At 39.0% G+C, this 14623-nt stretch overlaps 5 protein-coding genes across 5 annotated transcripts; 1 reads left to right on the top strand and 4 right to left on the bottom strand.

Moving 5' to 3' along the window:
• Nucleotides 1-331: 331 nt before the first annotated feature.
• Nucleotides 332-1673, bottom strand: PHYBLDRAFT_126028 (hypothetical protein; the record flags this gene model as incomplete). Its single annotated transcript, XM_018429072.1, has 6 exons — nucleotides 1528-1673; nucleotides 1350-1462; nucleotides 1182-1291; nucleotides 1043-1112; nucleotides 847-995; nucleotides 332-744 (listed from the first exon to the last, which is right to left on the bottom strand). Coding segments are annotated over exons 1-6 (960 nt in total), but the record flags the coding sequence as incomplete, so codon positions are not given.
• Nucleotides 1674-1823: 150 nt separating this feature from the next.
• PHYBLDRAFT_187721 (hypothetical protein) lies at nucleotides 1824-6245 on the top strand. Its single transcript, XM_018439416.1, has 20 exons — nucleotides 1824-1885; nucleotides 1951-2073; nucleotides 2133-2191; nucleotides 2265-2373; nucleotides 2456-2643; nucleotides 2710-2862; nucleotides 2932-3126; nucleotides 3267-3610; nucleotides 3684-3835; nucleotides 3902-4058; nucleotides 4119-4345; nucleotides 4389-4472; nucleotides 4524-4832; nucleotides 4890-5130; nucleotides 5192-5244; nucleotides 5305-5433; nucleotides 5514-5618; nucleotides 5675-5791; nucleotides 5857-5921; nucleotides 5989-6245. Exons 1-20 carry the CDS (start codon nucleotides 1853-1855, stop codon nucleotides 6077-6079), a joined length of 2934 nt encoding a protein of 977 aa, XP_018289266.1. The 5' UTR covers nucleotides 1824-1852; the 3' UTR covers nucleotides 6080-6245.
• A 5422-nt stretch (nucleotides 6246-11667) lies between these two features.
• PHYBLDRAFT_114596 (hypothetical protein) lies at nucleotides 11668-12353 on the bottom strand (the record flags this gene model as incomplete). Its single annotated transcript, XM_018428402.1, has 4 exons — nucleotides 11668-11909; nucleotides 11976-12041; nucleotides 12116-12190; nucleotides 12251-12353. The coding sequence occupies 4 exons, from the start codon at nucleotides 12351-12353 to the stop codon at nucleotides 11668-11670; spliced, it is 486 nt and encodes a 161-aa protein (XP_018289265.1).
• An 18-nt stretch (nucleotides 12354-12371) lies between these two features.
• Nucleotides 12372-13180, bottom strand: PHYBLDRAFT_134797 (hypothetical protein; the record flags this gene model as incomplete). Its single annotated transcript, XM_018429674.1, has 3 exons — nucleotides 12372-12516; nucleotides 12577-12789; nucleotides 12830-13180. The coding sequence occupies 3 exons, from the start codon at nucleotides 13178-13180 to the stop codon at nucleotides 12442-12444; spliced, it is 639 nt and encodes a 212-aa protein (XP_018289264.1). The 3' UTR covers nucleotides 12372-12441.
• Nucleotides 13181-13281: 101 nt separating this feature from the next.
• On the bottom strand, nucleotides 13282-14618 carry PHYBLDRAFT_170601 (hypothetical protein; the record flags this gene model as incomplete). The annotated part of the gene is made up of 2 exons (XM_018436383.1): nucleotides 13282-14246; nucleotides 14312-14618. 2 exons carry the CDS (start codon nucleotides 14616-14618, stop codon nucleotides 13282-13284), a joined length of 1272 nt encoding a protein of 423 aa, XP_018289263.1.
• Between the last annotated feature and the right edge of the window lie 5 nt (nucleotides 14619-14623).

Below are 14623 nucleotides of genomic sequence, written 5' to 3'. Positions count from 1 at the left end.
GATTGATTTCAAAGGTATCTGGTCTCTGAGTTATCTCGCATGGAGAAATTACTATTGGGTGACCGGAGACATCGTCAGTTATATTCTGTTGGCGACAATCAAAGCAATTCTCTATACAACGAGATCGGGTGGTGTTCGTATTAAGCATATTGGTGTTTTTCGACTCTTTCTTCTTAACAGGATTCGAGAGTGGTGGGGTTGCTGCCTCTGTTGGTATGTTATCAGACAAGTTCTCAGTTAATGTTTCTTGGATGTCAGGTATTGCAGCAAAGGTCAGCCGCTTGTAAGGTGCACATATTGTACTCAATGAGGCACCAGATAACATTAAATCAAGAGCACGTTTGAATTCAAGACGGAGGCCATGTACCGATTCTATGTCGGCTGAATTTCCGAGATTTCTTGTCACATTAAACGGTTCTTCGACGCAGAAGCTTGTTACATTACGCCCAGTATCCCAGCCTTTTTCTGCTTTTGTCAAATAAGTCCCATGTCTTGCAGATACAACCTGGGTGTCATAATCAAATTCAAGTGCATATCGCCGGAAAAAGGCAAATAGAAGACCACCTAGACTTTCATGGTTTGCTTCTCCGTATCCATGTAGCTTTTCAATATTACTGAAAAAAAGCTCTGAACTCGAATCTTTTTTTAGCTGATGAAGCACAGGAAGAATTGGTGGTTGCCGCATTTGCAAAAAGTTAATTACAATACAAGTCCATGTATACGTCGAGAGGGTTCCACCATGCGCTACAATAATTATATTAAATACACACACACACATGTATACGATTAAGAATATAATAGAATGTTTTTTTTTGTTCTGGGAAGTACCCACAAGAACGCACGTACCAGCATCATTAAGAAGTCGTTGCTTTGCCCAGTTTTTGATAATCATTGTAAAGGGTCTGACACGAGTATCTATTGCTACATATGTTTTGATCATCTTTGTGTTCTGGATAGCCAATGTATTGTTGACATTGATATCACATGCAAGGCGACTGAGGAAGTATTAAGTGAGTTGGTGAATATATGGAGACTGACTTACGATTCGGGATCAAAAAGACGCACAATTGGGACCTTTGCATTTGGGACACAGGCAACCTGCTGCATGCCACCTTGTTGCAATAAGTAAAATCATAGCTTGCCTTCCATAGATAGAATAATTCATAAGAGAAAAAGCTTACATTTTCGAAATAATTTGGCCAATGTTCGTATGTTGCGAAGGCCACTCCACTGGGTAGTAATGCAAAGATCGACATCAGAATGGCTTGTACCGAGATCATTGACGGATGATCTGATTAGGTTTGCTTATTTAGTATGGGAGGCACAGTCAGATGCCATGACAGATCTACCCGAACAAGTGAACTGTGATATTCTGTGAAAGCCACTCTGCATTCAAAAGGCGTTCTATCTTGCGAACAAGAGCCATACGTCGGTTGTGGCTCTCTCTGGTAGGAAGAAGCTCCTATATACAAAGACCACAAAAGTCAGCCACTACCAAATGTGCCCTGAGGTTTCAAGTCAATTTACTTCAAATAAATTCAGCATTTCTACACAGAGATTATCCTCGTATTTTCTATCGAGTATGATCGGTACGGAAGCAGAGTCTGCATTATAAGGGTCTGAGACACACATTAAACTTTCTTTTTAAAAAAAAACTAATAATCTAGAGTATTTGAAAAAAAATGTTGAATGTGGTGTTGAAGAGGGAAATGACATGCTGTGAATGTTCAGGTTGAAGAAGTTCGGCTACGTCAATTTCTAAGCCACTACATTGGAGCCTTCATAGAATACCAACTCCAGCCAGACAACCTATTGCGGTCACTGATTATCCCCAGTTCCGTAGTCATTGTCCATGGAGCAACTGTCTGTTGGTCATGTCCAAAAGGTTGGCCATAATACGGCTTTCTTGGGGTTTGAGAAAATGAACGCATGACTGACGCCACAATTTAGCTCATTGAAGGGCTTTATAACTCTACAGACCCACGTACTGCCAAGGATGTTCAAGAGCAACTCCAAGCCATACAACGTCTTCCTCAGGCTTGGGGAATTGCCCCTGAACTACTCTCAATACAGGTATGCATTGCCTTATTTTCTTTTGTAACAAACACTAAACGTTATGCTTCGCTCCGCAGTCCGACCAGTGCCGCTTTTTTGGTGCCCACACGTTCCAGGTGAAGATATCCCGCGATTGGTGAGTTGATAAGAAGCCAAGGCAAAGCAATATATATTAGAGTATTCATAATTACCGATTAAACCTTAACAAGGGACACACTCCCAGAAGATCGAATTGACTGGCTTCGAGACGAGATACTTGTGTGGATTGTACGCTTGTGTGCTGGGCCAATGCTTGTCACAACAAAGCTATGTTTGGCAGTAAGTTTGGCAAAATAAGCAAGCAAATTAACGTGAGGATAATTGTTAAATGAAAATGCAAATTATTTTGGCCAATTTCTAGTTGATCTCTTTTGCTCTTCATGCTGTACCCAACCATTGGCACAGTTTTGTAGCCGAGTCTGTGGATGCACTAAGAAGAGGTGGTGCTGTCTATGGGGTTGCAACACAGAATATTGACGCTGCAATACTCGAGTTTCTTACACTTGTTCCAGAAGAGATATCAAACACAGAACTTGCAGGAAACCGAAAGTAAGTACTTACGACAAAGTAATAAAGCTTGTCTCGGAGTTATTAATTATTGTTGGAAATTACAAGATTACAACTTATACAGGAGCTTAATGATGCTGTTCCTCTTGTCCTTTCTGTACTTTCATCTGTATTATTTACGACATCTTATGCAGACGGCACTGCTCAGCAAAAAGCTCTTCGGTGCTTTCAAAGCTGGATTCAATACGGCATAGAATTTGAGTAGGTAACAGAAAAATATGCGTGGATGCATAGTCAGATAATAATATCTAATGTAATACTATATGGTAGGGCTTCTTATCCAATCATACAGCAGACGATGCGATTGCTTACAAAAGAAGATACGTTTGAGCCTGCGACCGAAGTATTGTTAGAAGCTATGCAACAACCTTCATGGGCTAGATATGTAACTCTTAGAGATGACTTGCTGAAATGCTTTACAAGCGAAGAAATGAAAAACCAATTTACAACTTGTATTTCAGGCATGTGTATTAATTAAATCGACCCGAATTAGTTTTATTAACTCGATTTATAGAAGAAGATGAGGAAATGGGTAAATCGTTAGCGAAGCTTTTTACTGCTTTTGGAGAAACATTCGCAGAATTTATATCTGTTCAACTCCCCAGACATGATGTTCTTCTGTTGATGGACATGATTATGCAACTGACCGCTTTCCATGGGCACTTTCCGGCCGATCAAGAAGTCAGCGAAATTCCACTTAACTTTTGGTACGTTCTTCAAGAAGTACTGTTTGATAATGGTATTGCGCCTATTCGAGATGACTCCTATGCTCCTTCACTTGATGGTGATGATGACGCATCGCTTGACAAAACAATGCCAAGTGAGGAGCAAAGGATATGGACACGCCAGTGTGGTGAAGCTGCTGTTATTATCTATCGTCAACTTGTTACTATACTTCAACAAAAGGCAGCATTTCCAGAAGACTCTGTTTGGGCTTCCTGGGCACAAGGTAAAAAAAAATGGAGCCTTTATACAAGCACACTTTGCGTTTATTCTGACTTGACTAAAAATAAAACTTATAGACCTCAAAGACAAGTTCAGAATCTGTCGACGAGATCTGGGTGATACAATGATCAATCCTTACTACATTTTACGAGGAGAAATGCTTGCTATTCTTTTGGAACATGCTATTGCAGTAATAAACCATTGGGACTCGATTCCTCTCGCTAGTCAGGTAAGTTAAAATATTTTATTCTTAGAGAAAATATCTTTTCAATGTTAACGAAGTATCAATCTCTAGGATCTTGAAGCTACTCTGTTCTGTTTAAAGAGTATTTCTGAAGAAATATCACCAGGAGAAGACGAACATATCCATAGATTTTTTGGGCCTGAAGTCTTTGGCAGATTTCCAAGAAATGGCAGTATCCGTTTACAAAACACAACAATCCTGCTTATGGGTAAAAAAAAAATGAAAGTGAAGTTTTCAGCTGTTTGACTTATGTTTGTCTTGATGCTAGGTTCTCTTGCTGAATGGCTAAAAAAGCATCCTCAATTTCTGGCTCCTGTTATGAATTATCTTGTCCCTTGTCTTAGTATTCCTAAATTGGCCCCATCTGCTGCTTCTGCCTTTTCTGATATATGTGACGCATGTCGGAACTCTTTAGTTGATGACCTGGATAGCCTTATGAACATATATAATGCTATGTCACATTCTCAAATTGAGGCAAGTGGTCAGTACATATTTGTATAGGTAATATCGAGGTTTGATACTGACATGTTGATAAAAGCCAAATGTGATGCAAAAAGTGGTAGAATCTATTGCAAATGTTATCCAAGTACTGCCTATGGAAATAGCTATTACACCAATACTGGTAATTTACTTTAGGGTATTCTGCTTCAGTACATCTCATGTGTTTATTTAGACACTGACTGGAAATATCTTACAAAGTGCCGCCGAAGCATTGGAGATAGCAAAAACGGACCAGGAAAGGGCACGGTTGATGATATTGACCCAAATACAATATCTTTCTGCATGCTGCAAAGGTATCCAGTCTCCTAATGATGACTATCAGTCTATGTCGGCAAGACTTGCTTTCTACGATTCATTTGCTAGTGGAAAGTCAATAGCAGCATTCTCAGATATTGAAGGCCTTTCTCAAATCAATGATGCTATGAGAAAGTTAACAAGGGAGATTGCAGGGATCTGGAATGGCGATGAGAAAGTCATGAAGGTGTGTAGTATTATCCATTCATGTGTAATGTCTTTAAACTTTATCTTGATTTATTAGGCCCTTTCACTCTTTTTGGAGTCAGGAGTTCGCTCAGTTAGCCCGGTGCTTGCTCTGCCTTTTCTTGATCTTGTGATGATTATTCAAGCTAGCTACCAAAGTGCACCTTTTCCGTGTTGGCTCGATACAGCTAAATTTGTAATAACAGTATATGGGGGCCAAGATGCATACTTTCAGAATCTTAGAGAATTACTCCAATCCCTTACCGTCCGTACTCTAGAATTCATCACAAACCCTAAAGGTAGACCTTGACCTCGATCTCAATGCATTATATATTAACATTTCTTTTAATTTACTCTTAGATATGGAGCAGAGTCCCGACGTTGTCGATAGCTATTTTGACCTATTATCTGCGGTAATATTTATAGACGGCTGCTTATAAATATGTAGATAACTTACAAGTTGAGTTTTCTAGGTACTGAAGCGCTGCCCAATTGTTTTCTATCAACTATCATACGATCAAATCAACACCATCTTTATGTTTTGTATTGCTGGTATGGGCTTACAAGAGAGACTTGCTCTTAAAGCAGCAGTGAATTTTATGGTGGGTAAAACACAAGACGTTTTCTTCTGTGAACTAATCTATATCTTTAAAAAAAATATTTTATTTTACCTTTATTTTAGGCCGAGTTTGTTGGTCAAGAGTATGAAGAAGGGACTGAAATTGGAGCAATTGTCAACACTCTTGTGACAAACATGGGGCCACAGATTATAGAAAAGCTGCTTGTAGTAAGTAAATTACATCTGCATAAAATATATCATTTTAATACTAACAATGTGGCTAGGGAATTGGTGGACATGTTCCGAGATCGTTCTCAGGCCCATTGGTAGATGTTCTATTTAAAATGACTATAAAATACACACAAGCATGCAGAGAATGGCTTCCTATTTTACTCCTTCGCGTAAGTACACATTGTAACTGTTTCAAGAAAATGTTTTTATTTATTTATTTATATGGGGTTTTAAGGATGGTTTTCCTTCTGCCTTGGTAACGGATACCGAGAAAATTGCATTTATTAAAGGAATCATTGGGTACAGTATACACAAAGTCCATGCAACTTTTCAAAAGAAAAGAAGACTAATTATTATGAACATACAGTACTCGGTCGTTGAAGAAGTTCAAGGATGTAGTAAACACGTTTTCAGTAAAGTGTCGTGGTTTGAGCAATACGTCTTTTGGAGCCGTTTAACCATTAATATGCGAAATGTTAAGAACAGTGTAGCAATATATATAGCTTAGAAGAAAAAAAGTACAACGGTTTACATAAAAACTACAATTCTTTGTGTGATCCTATTACAAATGTAAACAATACAAACGAGTAAAAAGAAAAGGGAAATAAAATCATATGATTATTTAATCTTTGAGAGCCAATATATAGGATATATTTATTCCAAGGTATTCCAAGATTGTTGGGTATCCTATTCAGATATTTGCTTCGAGTTCTATGACTCTACGCTCGTCCTTTATGTAGCTCACTTTGTAGCTGATTAAGCAGACTAAATGAAGTGTGAGATTTGATATAAGTTCATATTATCAACTTACGTGATAAGCTGGTCATTTTCGTCGCGATGTGCAGAGCAATCGTGTTTGAGTTTGTCAATAACATTTTGGTCTGCATTTCCCTGATTTTCCCATTGGTGAAGGGATTTCTTCAACTCTTGTGTTTGACGCTCGAACTCTTTCACGCGTGACTATATACAAGAGTTTGGAGACAGAAGGATGGTAAAAGATAGATAATAGGGATGATGAATATGAAAAAAAAACAAGAATAAAAAACGAATAAAAAACGAATAAAGGCATTACATCGACAGGAATATATAGTACGAGGAATTCAGATCATCATTGTGTAATACTTTGTAATCCAGTAAAGAATGTATAAGAATATGAAGGAAAGTAGTATGATAAATAGAGCGTTGTTGCCATTGCGAAGAGTTTTAAGGGTGGAATAGGGCGATGGGAAAGATGGACTTTGTATAACAACAAGAAGGCAAGACAACGGAAAACCAAACTCACCTCGTAGCCTTCAATTTCATATTCTAGCTTAGTAATTTTTTCAGTGCTTTCCTCTCTAAACTGATCAAGTTCTTTTTGGCGTGATGCCGAGAGAGCTCTAACACGATAGGCATAATCCTCCAACTCACGGTCCTTAATATCCACAAGTCTTTGGTATTGTGTTTGCATAACACCGATTTCTTTGGTGTGTTGATGGGCAATAGCTTGCATTCGTTCCTTATGTACACAACGATATATAGACACGCTCGTATATAAAAATATTTTAAGCTCTTACCTCACTAGTGATCGAATAAGTTTGATGCTTTTCCTTAAGACCTGCAAGCTCTCGCTGCAACTCCTGGAGTTCTTTAGCTTTTTCATGTCCAAGTCTGTTAAGCTGGGCATCATGCATTTCTTTTAATTCACTGATACGACTATGCAATTCATCCAAATCTCTCTGTCGTGTCTGCAGTTTCTCCTCACATAATCGATGTAAATTCTCCCTTTGACTTATATGAACACCATTCAAACTCTCTGTGCTATCTTTGTTATGAAGTTTTACTGTGTGTTCTTCAAGTCTTAGTGTTGCTGCCTCAAGAGCCGTTTGGAGTGTCTCTACTTGAAAGAGGAGTGATTCAATCTGATGGGATTGTCCATCAAGTTCAGCCTCTTGTGCATCACTCTTGGCCTTAGCTTCCTCGAGTTGTGTCAGATGAATTGCCTCGAGTTTAGCAATGTCATCCTGATGAGCTACTCCAAGTTCCTGGAGAATACTGTGAAGACGATCAATTTCTTGTTGACCAGCTCTGTTCTTCTCAACCCATGCTTGGGCAGTATCATCGCTTCCATTCTGTAATTGTTGCATTTCATCTCTGAATCTGCGTTCAAGTGCTTCCGTGGCTTGTTCTGACTGACGTTTGTATTCTTCGAATACAATATGATGATCACTTAGTTGCTTCTCCAGCTTTCGAAGATTGATCACACTCTTAGATTCCTCCAAAGTAGATTCAAGTGTACTAATTCTCTCTTTCAGCATTGTTACTTCTGTCTGGTGTGATTCTGCGTTGCTGGCCAGAAAGGCTTCTTTATCTTGACGCAGCATATCAGTCGTCTTGCGTTCTTTTTCCTGTGGAACACAGGTTTCAGAAATTACAGTGATCGCAATGAAGACCTATTTTACCTGATGGCTTTCACGTAAGAGAGAAAATTGGCGCTCATGTTCTCCTTTGAGATTCTCTAGTGTCTTTTTATGATCGAGTCTTATGCTGACCAGAATCTCTTGATGGATTTTTTCTTTTTCTTCCAGTCGTTTTTCTGTCAGCTCTTGTTTGGTTCTTAGGGATCTCTCTACCCCTACACTTCTTTCCTTCTCCTGGTTCCGACAGGGTGAGTTTTGTTCATTTATGTTCCCTTTATACACTGCATACCTCATCAATTACTTTCTTGAGCTGCGCATTTTCTTTTTCGGCTGTGGCTAGTTGTTCTCTGAGAGTCGAAACTTCTTGACCGTGCTAATGTCAGGATATATTTAGAGTCACGTCATATCTTTTTATCTGTGGTCATCCGAATCCGAATCCGAATCCGAGTCCGAGTCCGAGTCCGAGTCCGTATTCACATTCACATTCATAATAACCATCACCTGCTTACCATTGTAATAATATCATTAGAAATTGCCACCGAATCCTTGTCCTCCTTAACATCTAGAATAGCATGTTCTGAATCAATGGATACATCGCATGGAATGAGATGCGAAGAAGAAGACAACATAGGGTGTTCTTGATCCAATCGCTCACTGTATTCCTTCTCGAGCTGCTCTATACGACCTCTAAGATCTTGTAATTGCTTATCTTTCTCTTCAAGTAATTCCTCCCTGTGCATCAACTGCTTATAAGGGCGAATTAGCTCGGCTAGATTGCTTTTATCACCCGTTGTTTTTCTTTAGCTCTCTTTCATTTACCGTGTCTTTAAGTGCCTTAACTTCTGCCAGAGAGTCGAGACTGGATGTAGACATACGCTTTGTCACATGCTGTGATGGTGCTCCAGCAGCAACAGATGAACGTCGAGCTAATGGAGAGTTCGGGCCAAGAGGAACAACTGAGCGTCGTTTAGGAAGAGGTGTGGTAGGAGACTTTGGGGAGGAACGCACTGCGGAGCCAGTAGAAAGAATATTCGAAGGGGTTTTTCGTCCAGGCTTACTCGACGCACTTCCTGAAGAAGAATTGCTTGTACGGCTAAGGGTACTTGAAGATTTCTGTACAGTTGGTGGTGATGGATTAGTAGATGAGGATGGTGATTTCTGAATCGATGACAGCGGTCGGGGTCTGGGAGTGGTTGTCGCTCTTGCAGTCGGTGCACTTCCGACTGTATTGGCCCTCTTTAAGCCAGGCCCTGGTGAAAGGGTGTTTCCATTTGAAGTCGCAGAAGGTTTGGCAACAGAAGGTTTGGCAGCTGTGGGTTTAGTAGGTGCTGTTTTTGCAGCTGTAGTTCTTGTAGCGGGTGTTTTAGAAGGATGTCCCCCTGTTTTTATGCCAAGGTCTCCGAGAATTGACTTGCGCTTAGAGAGAGGCGCTGATGTGCGTGTTGTCATGTCGGCCATGATCTGCCGTTTTTCTTTTTTCTTTTGGAAAGAGAAAGAAGAGAGGTTCAAAGGCAGCCCTGACGCTGAGTAGTCTGTACTGCTTTGGTAGTCTGCCAATTAGTGTGACACGGACTGTCTCCTCTTTTATGGAAGTGTTCACGATGTCAAATCATTCTTTCACCTCAGGGACTTGAAATGAAGCCAAAGTGTGTTTATTTTTTATTTTTTTTAGAGAAACTAAAATGCCCTTTATTGTCTCTATAAAGGCGAGCTCTTTTTAGATCGTCTAACTTTTCAGTGTGATGGTTATCTTTAAGATGCGATGTGCTTTTGGCGGGGTTCCTTTGAATGTAAACACTTTGACTTTTACTAGAGCTATCATTTTTCTTTTTCTTTCATTATTTATCAAGTGATAAATAAGAAATGCTTTACTTCATAGCTTACTATTGGTTGTTTTATTATTTGTATTTAAGAATAGTACAGCTTTCCTGTTGTAGAACTTGTCGTTGAGTCAAACATGATGTAAAGTTCAAAGCCTTTTTATAGAATTTATCCTCTCGAGTGAATTTTGATCTGCACGTTCTGTAGTTCGACACTATGACGATTAGTTTATAGGAGGTGCAGTGAGACAGTTCACACACATTGGTGCATTATTGGTAATCCCACTCTCACATACGATTTGTAGTCTTATTAATAACTCATAAATTTGTGATCCATAAATATCCATTTTGATTTAATAGGTTTATTTTACACTACTATAGATTTCCCCACAGTTTTTCAACAAGAAAGTCAATATCTATTATGTTATTGCATGGGAGTAGCATATACTAGATATACATCGAATCTCTTTGTACTTGTTCTTCTTGATTTGTATCAGAAACAACTTTCTTTGATTTCTGTGATGATCAAGATTAAACTTTCTTGCTTATGGCGCCCCTATTTTAACTGTATCACTCGTCGCATGGCACATCCGAACAACTGATGCGGAGGATAGAGAAAAAATTGACTTTAAAAGACATTTCTAATGTTGTGCCAGTGTTTGTATTTAATCTTTAATCATTGTTTTCTTTTTCTTTTTGGTTCCAGTTTGTATTAACACTATGCTAAAATCAAGTTATCTATATGTTTTCTTCTTCTTAGATACATGTCATAGATATTAATACAGGCAGCAATACTACGAATAAGCTAATGGTTTCAGAGTACAGAATCGAATAATAAAGAGCTTTTTAGTAAATTTAATATGCCTAAAATATTAATAGTAATGAAATATAAAATAGAGCCCTTTTTTATCTGAGAAAGGTTTATAAGTGGTGCTTGGAAAATACTATTAACAAATGGAAGGGCCGCCTTGAGAACCTAATTTTTTATCTATTATAATGTAAAGAATAAATGATAAATAAACCCAAAAAGTCAAATATAATCAATACTATGCCAAGCATGGAGACCCTTAGTCGCATCCTACGTGTATTACAATCATATGTATGTATCAATGATATTTTTAACAGGAAAAAAAAAGGACTCTCAATATGTTTGATAATAACGAGGATTATAAAAATTACTAGCCATATATATATAAAGTATATCTAAGCATGGGATCTTTGAAAAGTCAGCTTTAATTGAACATTATTTGCCGTGAGGCTTTTAATCTGGGACATGGTTTTATCCAGCCCTTTTTCTATCATGTCTATCTGAAGCATGATAAAATGAACGATGATTATAATTACGGTTGGTTCTCGAATAAGGGCTTCGTGAACGAGAGCTTCTTGAGTGAGGACTCCGTGGGCGAGAACTTCGTGAGTCAGGGCTACGTGGGCGAGAGCTTCGTGAGTGAGGACTCCGTAGGCGAGAACTTCGTGAGTCAGGGCTACGTAGTCGAGAGCTTCGTGAGGGAGGACTCCTTTGACGAGTGCTTCGTGAGTTAGGGCTACGCGGACGAGAGCTTCTTGAGTTAGGGCTACGTGGACGAGATCTTCTTGAGTGAGGACTTCGTGAGCGAGAATTGCGACTACGACTATGGCTACGGTTAAGAGAATCTTCCCGAAAGCGAGGTAGATGGTCGGTCGAAGATGGCCGGGATAGAGTATGAGCTTTGGTTCGCCATGTATCTTCTCGGCGTTGATCTGGCAATATAATTATTTGCTCTGATCCCTCCTTAGGTCCAAGTCTAGATATAATAATGAGTAAAAGATACAGCAAATGTAATGTACCTACATTGGGCGTCGAAATGGTCTATCTCTAGCGCCAAAACGAAGCTGGCCGCTCTCTTTTTTACCACCAAACCCACCTCCAAGTCGGCGAGGTACCCAACCTTCCATTATACGCCCTCTTTCATAGTCAATCAAAATAACATGGTTATCTATTATTGTCTGATGAGCCGTTTGATAAGCTTCCTTGGCTGCCTCCGTGGTATCGTAGGTTATAAAGGCATAACCCTCAGATGCACCCGTTACTTGTATCAAACATGAGTTCTTTACTCTTTTTCTTTACGTCAACGTGCGTCTGCATAAATATTTACCTTGATTACGAATCAAACGTAAAGACTCGATTGACCCAATCTGACCAAAGTGTTGGTTTAGTGTATCTGAAGTAACCAATTTTTTCTTTCTTTTAGGTATATTTGTTATTCGGGTAACATGCCATATAGATGCATTTTACCTTCCGTTGTGTCAAAGTTAAGTCGTCCAACAAATATAGTTTTGGTTGGGTCGGTTGAAAGCTTAGGTGGTCGGTCTAAGCAAACAATTCTTTTCTATCAATATGTCGGCTTAATCTCATTCAAAGGGTAATTACATTTCACTTGCTGAGCTCTTTCAACTGCAGCATCATGGGGAATCTTGTCTGTGCCATCAATCGATCCTACTTGGATTGGATGGTATTCTTTGGCATACCACATTACACAACAAGTCGCATAAGCCTAAGCCACGACATACTCGCCAAGGCGCTTTATTATTATTTATTTAATCTCAAATAAGTTTACAACGTCAGGAGGCTTTGGGTTTGTTCTGAGCATTATAAGTAATCTTGTGATAGCTTTGGATGACAAGCAAAAAAGGCATCTACATCAACAATTTTTTATGAATATATACACTTTTTTTATGTATATATTTCTCTCTTACCACAAGCCAAAATGCATTGAATGTAACAAAATATACCCAGAAATACACTGGATGAGGATCACAGTTGTGGAATCCTGTTGGTAAATCCATAACAAAATACAGGGAACAGCTAAACATATGAGCGACAGAGATAATCAACTGCCAAACATATTGGCTTGGATGATGAGACCGAATGGACAATGCCGCTACTAGACAAAGAGGACCCAAAATACACTTGGACAGTTAGATTTAATAGGGAAACAAGTTATCTTACCACTGTGATAGTCTCTAAGCTGAGTACGAGGGGGTCAGATGACAAGTATCGCGAGTCACTGTGAGCGTATTCCTTCCACAACTGAGCTATTATATCGGTTCGGTTGGCTAGGGTGTCATGATGAAGTATAAAATAAAGTTCGAATCCACAATGAAGGAATCCAGACAAAAGGAACCAAATGAATCGCAGTGCATCAACACCACCAACCTTGTTGCGAACCATTGTGTAGGCACATGTAAAAAAGACACTCATCACAATAGTTGCGAACATAAGCAGTTGTGGTGTGCTTAATGTATTCGGTATATATCCCGGGAGGAATATATTTTGTGGGTAGTATGGATGTGCAATCATGGAAAGAGACGCTTATTTATTGAGCCACTTGAAAATGAAGATGAAAATGAAAATACTTTATTGACTGTTCTATATACAAAAAAAGGAGATCTTTATTCTGATTATTCTTGGAAGAATAATCGAATTTCTCTCATCAGCGTTTTTACAAAACATACCAATTTTTCTCTTATCACTAAACTGCAATTATCAACCAAACATTGCTTCAACTTTTGGTTCTGATTCACAAGTGACATTACACTACTTGAAGTGATATAAGGACAACTCGACATATTTACATACTGGACAAGAACCAGTTTACTTAACACGTTTACAACTTGATCCGTAACACCTTGACAATAAGACATATCAACGAAAGTCAATACTGGACATGCCAATAACAAAGCACTCAAGCCGGACTCACTAAGGCAAGAACAATGAAATAAGCTGAGTTCTCTGAGACAAGGCAATCCAAAACTAGCAAACACAGAGCAAGATCTGTCGGTGAGATGCCAGTTGCGACTGATGTCCAGTTTGTAAAGGGAATGGTGGGATATACGGGCCACAGAATTGACTAAGTCATCGGAGAGAACATCTGAGCGTACTTTACATGTCCGTAATGACAGCTGCTTGACATTGTTAGAGCTAGGAAGCCAAGTGTGATCTAGTAGATTGGTGTAGGGATCATAGTGAAAACCTTGAAGATCGGGCCATGACTCTTCCATAAGGCGAAGTATTGGGCAAAACGCGTCAATTCGGATACCATATAGGACCAGTTGTTGTAGATAGCGACACCTCCTCAAAACACTAACAAGACAGCCACTACGAACATAGCGCCAGTCAAGATAAGATAGATCGAGGACTTTTAGAGAAAGCAATTGGGATGATTTTGGATCATTGATAAAGGTACGTTTTGAAGACCAAGCACAATGTCGCAGACTGAGGTGAGTTAGTTGAGTTATTGGTAAGAGAGTATTAAAGCAAATATCGAGAGGTAGGGAAGTGTTGTCCAATCGGAGATGAGTAAGACTTGATCTGAGAGACTCTATTGTCTTGAAGAGAATTCCAATGTCGCATGGCATACTAAGTTCTAGTCAAGACAATAAAATAGTTTGTTGGCTTATGAACAATGTATCGGATTTAACAATTCATTACCTAGTGTTCGGAACGAATGGCAATTAGATGATATTATAGTATCAAAGGTCCGTGTTATGAGTTCTTGGGTGGTGCCTTTAGCTAGTGTTAAGCGTCGTGCGGAAGATAGACGGAAATCAAAGCAAGGAGAGATATTGATGGATTCATAATCCAGATCATACCATAGACAAGGAGTATCAAGAGTTATATCCCTCCATGTTTTGCTTACTTGCAAACACACCAATATATCCTTAAGGTCCAATTGAGACAGAATGGATTGTATGATATCATATGGAAGTATAATACAAAAGTCGTTAAATACCACCATGAGAA

Source organism: Phycomyces blakesleeanus (assembly GCF_001638985.1).
Source record: "Phycomyces blakesleeanus NRRL 1555(-) unplaced genomic scaffold PHYBLscaffold_16, whole genome shotgun sequence".
NCBI classification, from domain to species: Eukaryota; Fungi; Mucoromycota; class Mucoromycetes; order Mucorales; family Phycomycetaceae; genus Phycomyces; species Phycomyces blakesleeanus.
This window is presented reverse-complemented; position numbering and strand designations above follow the sequence as displayed.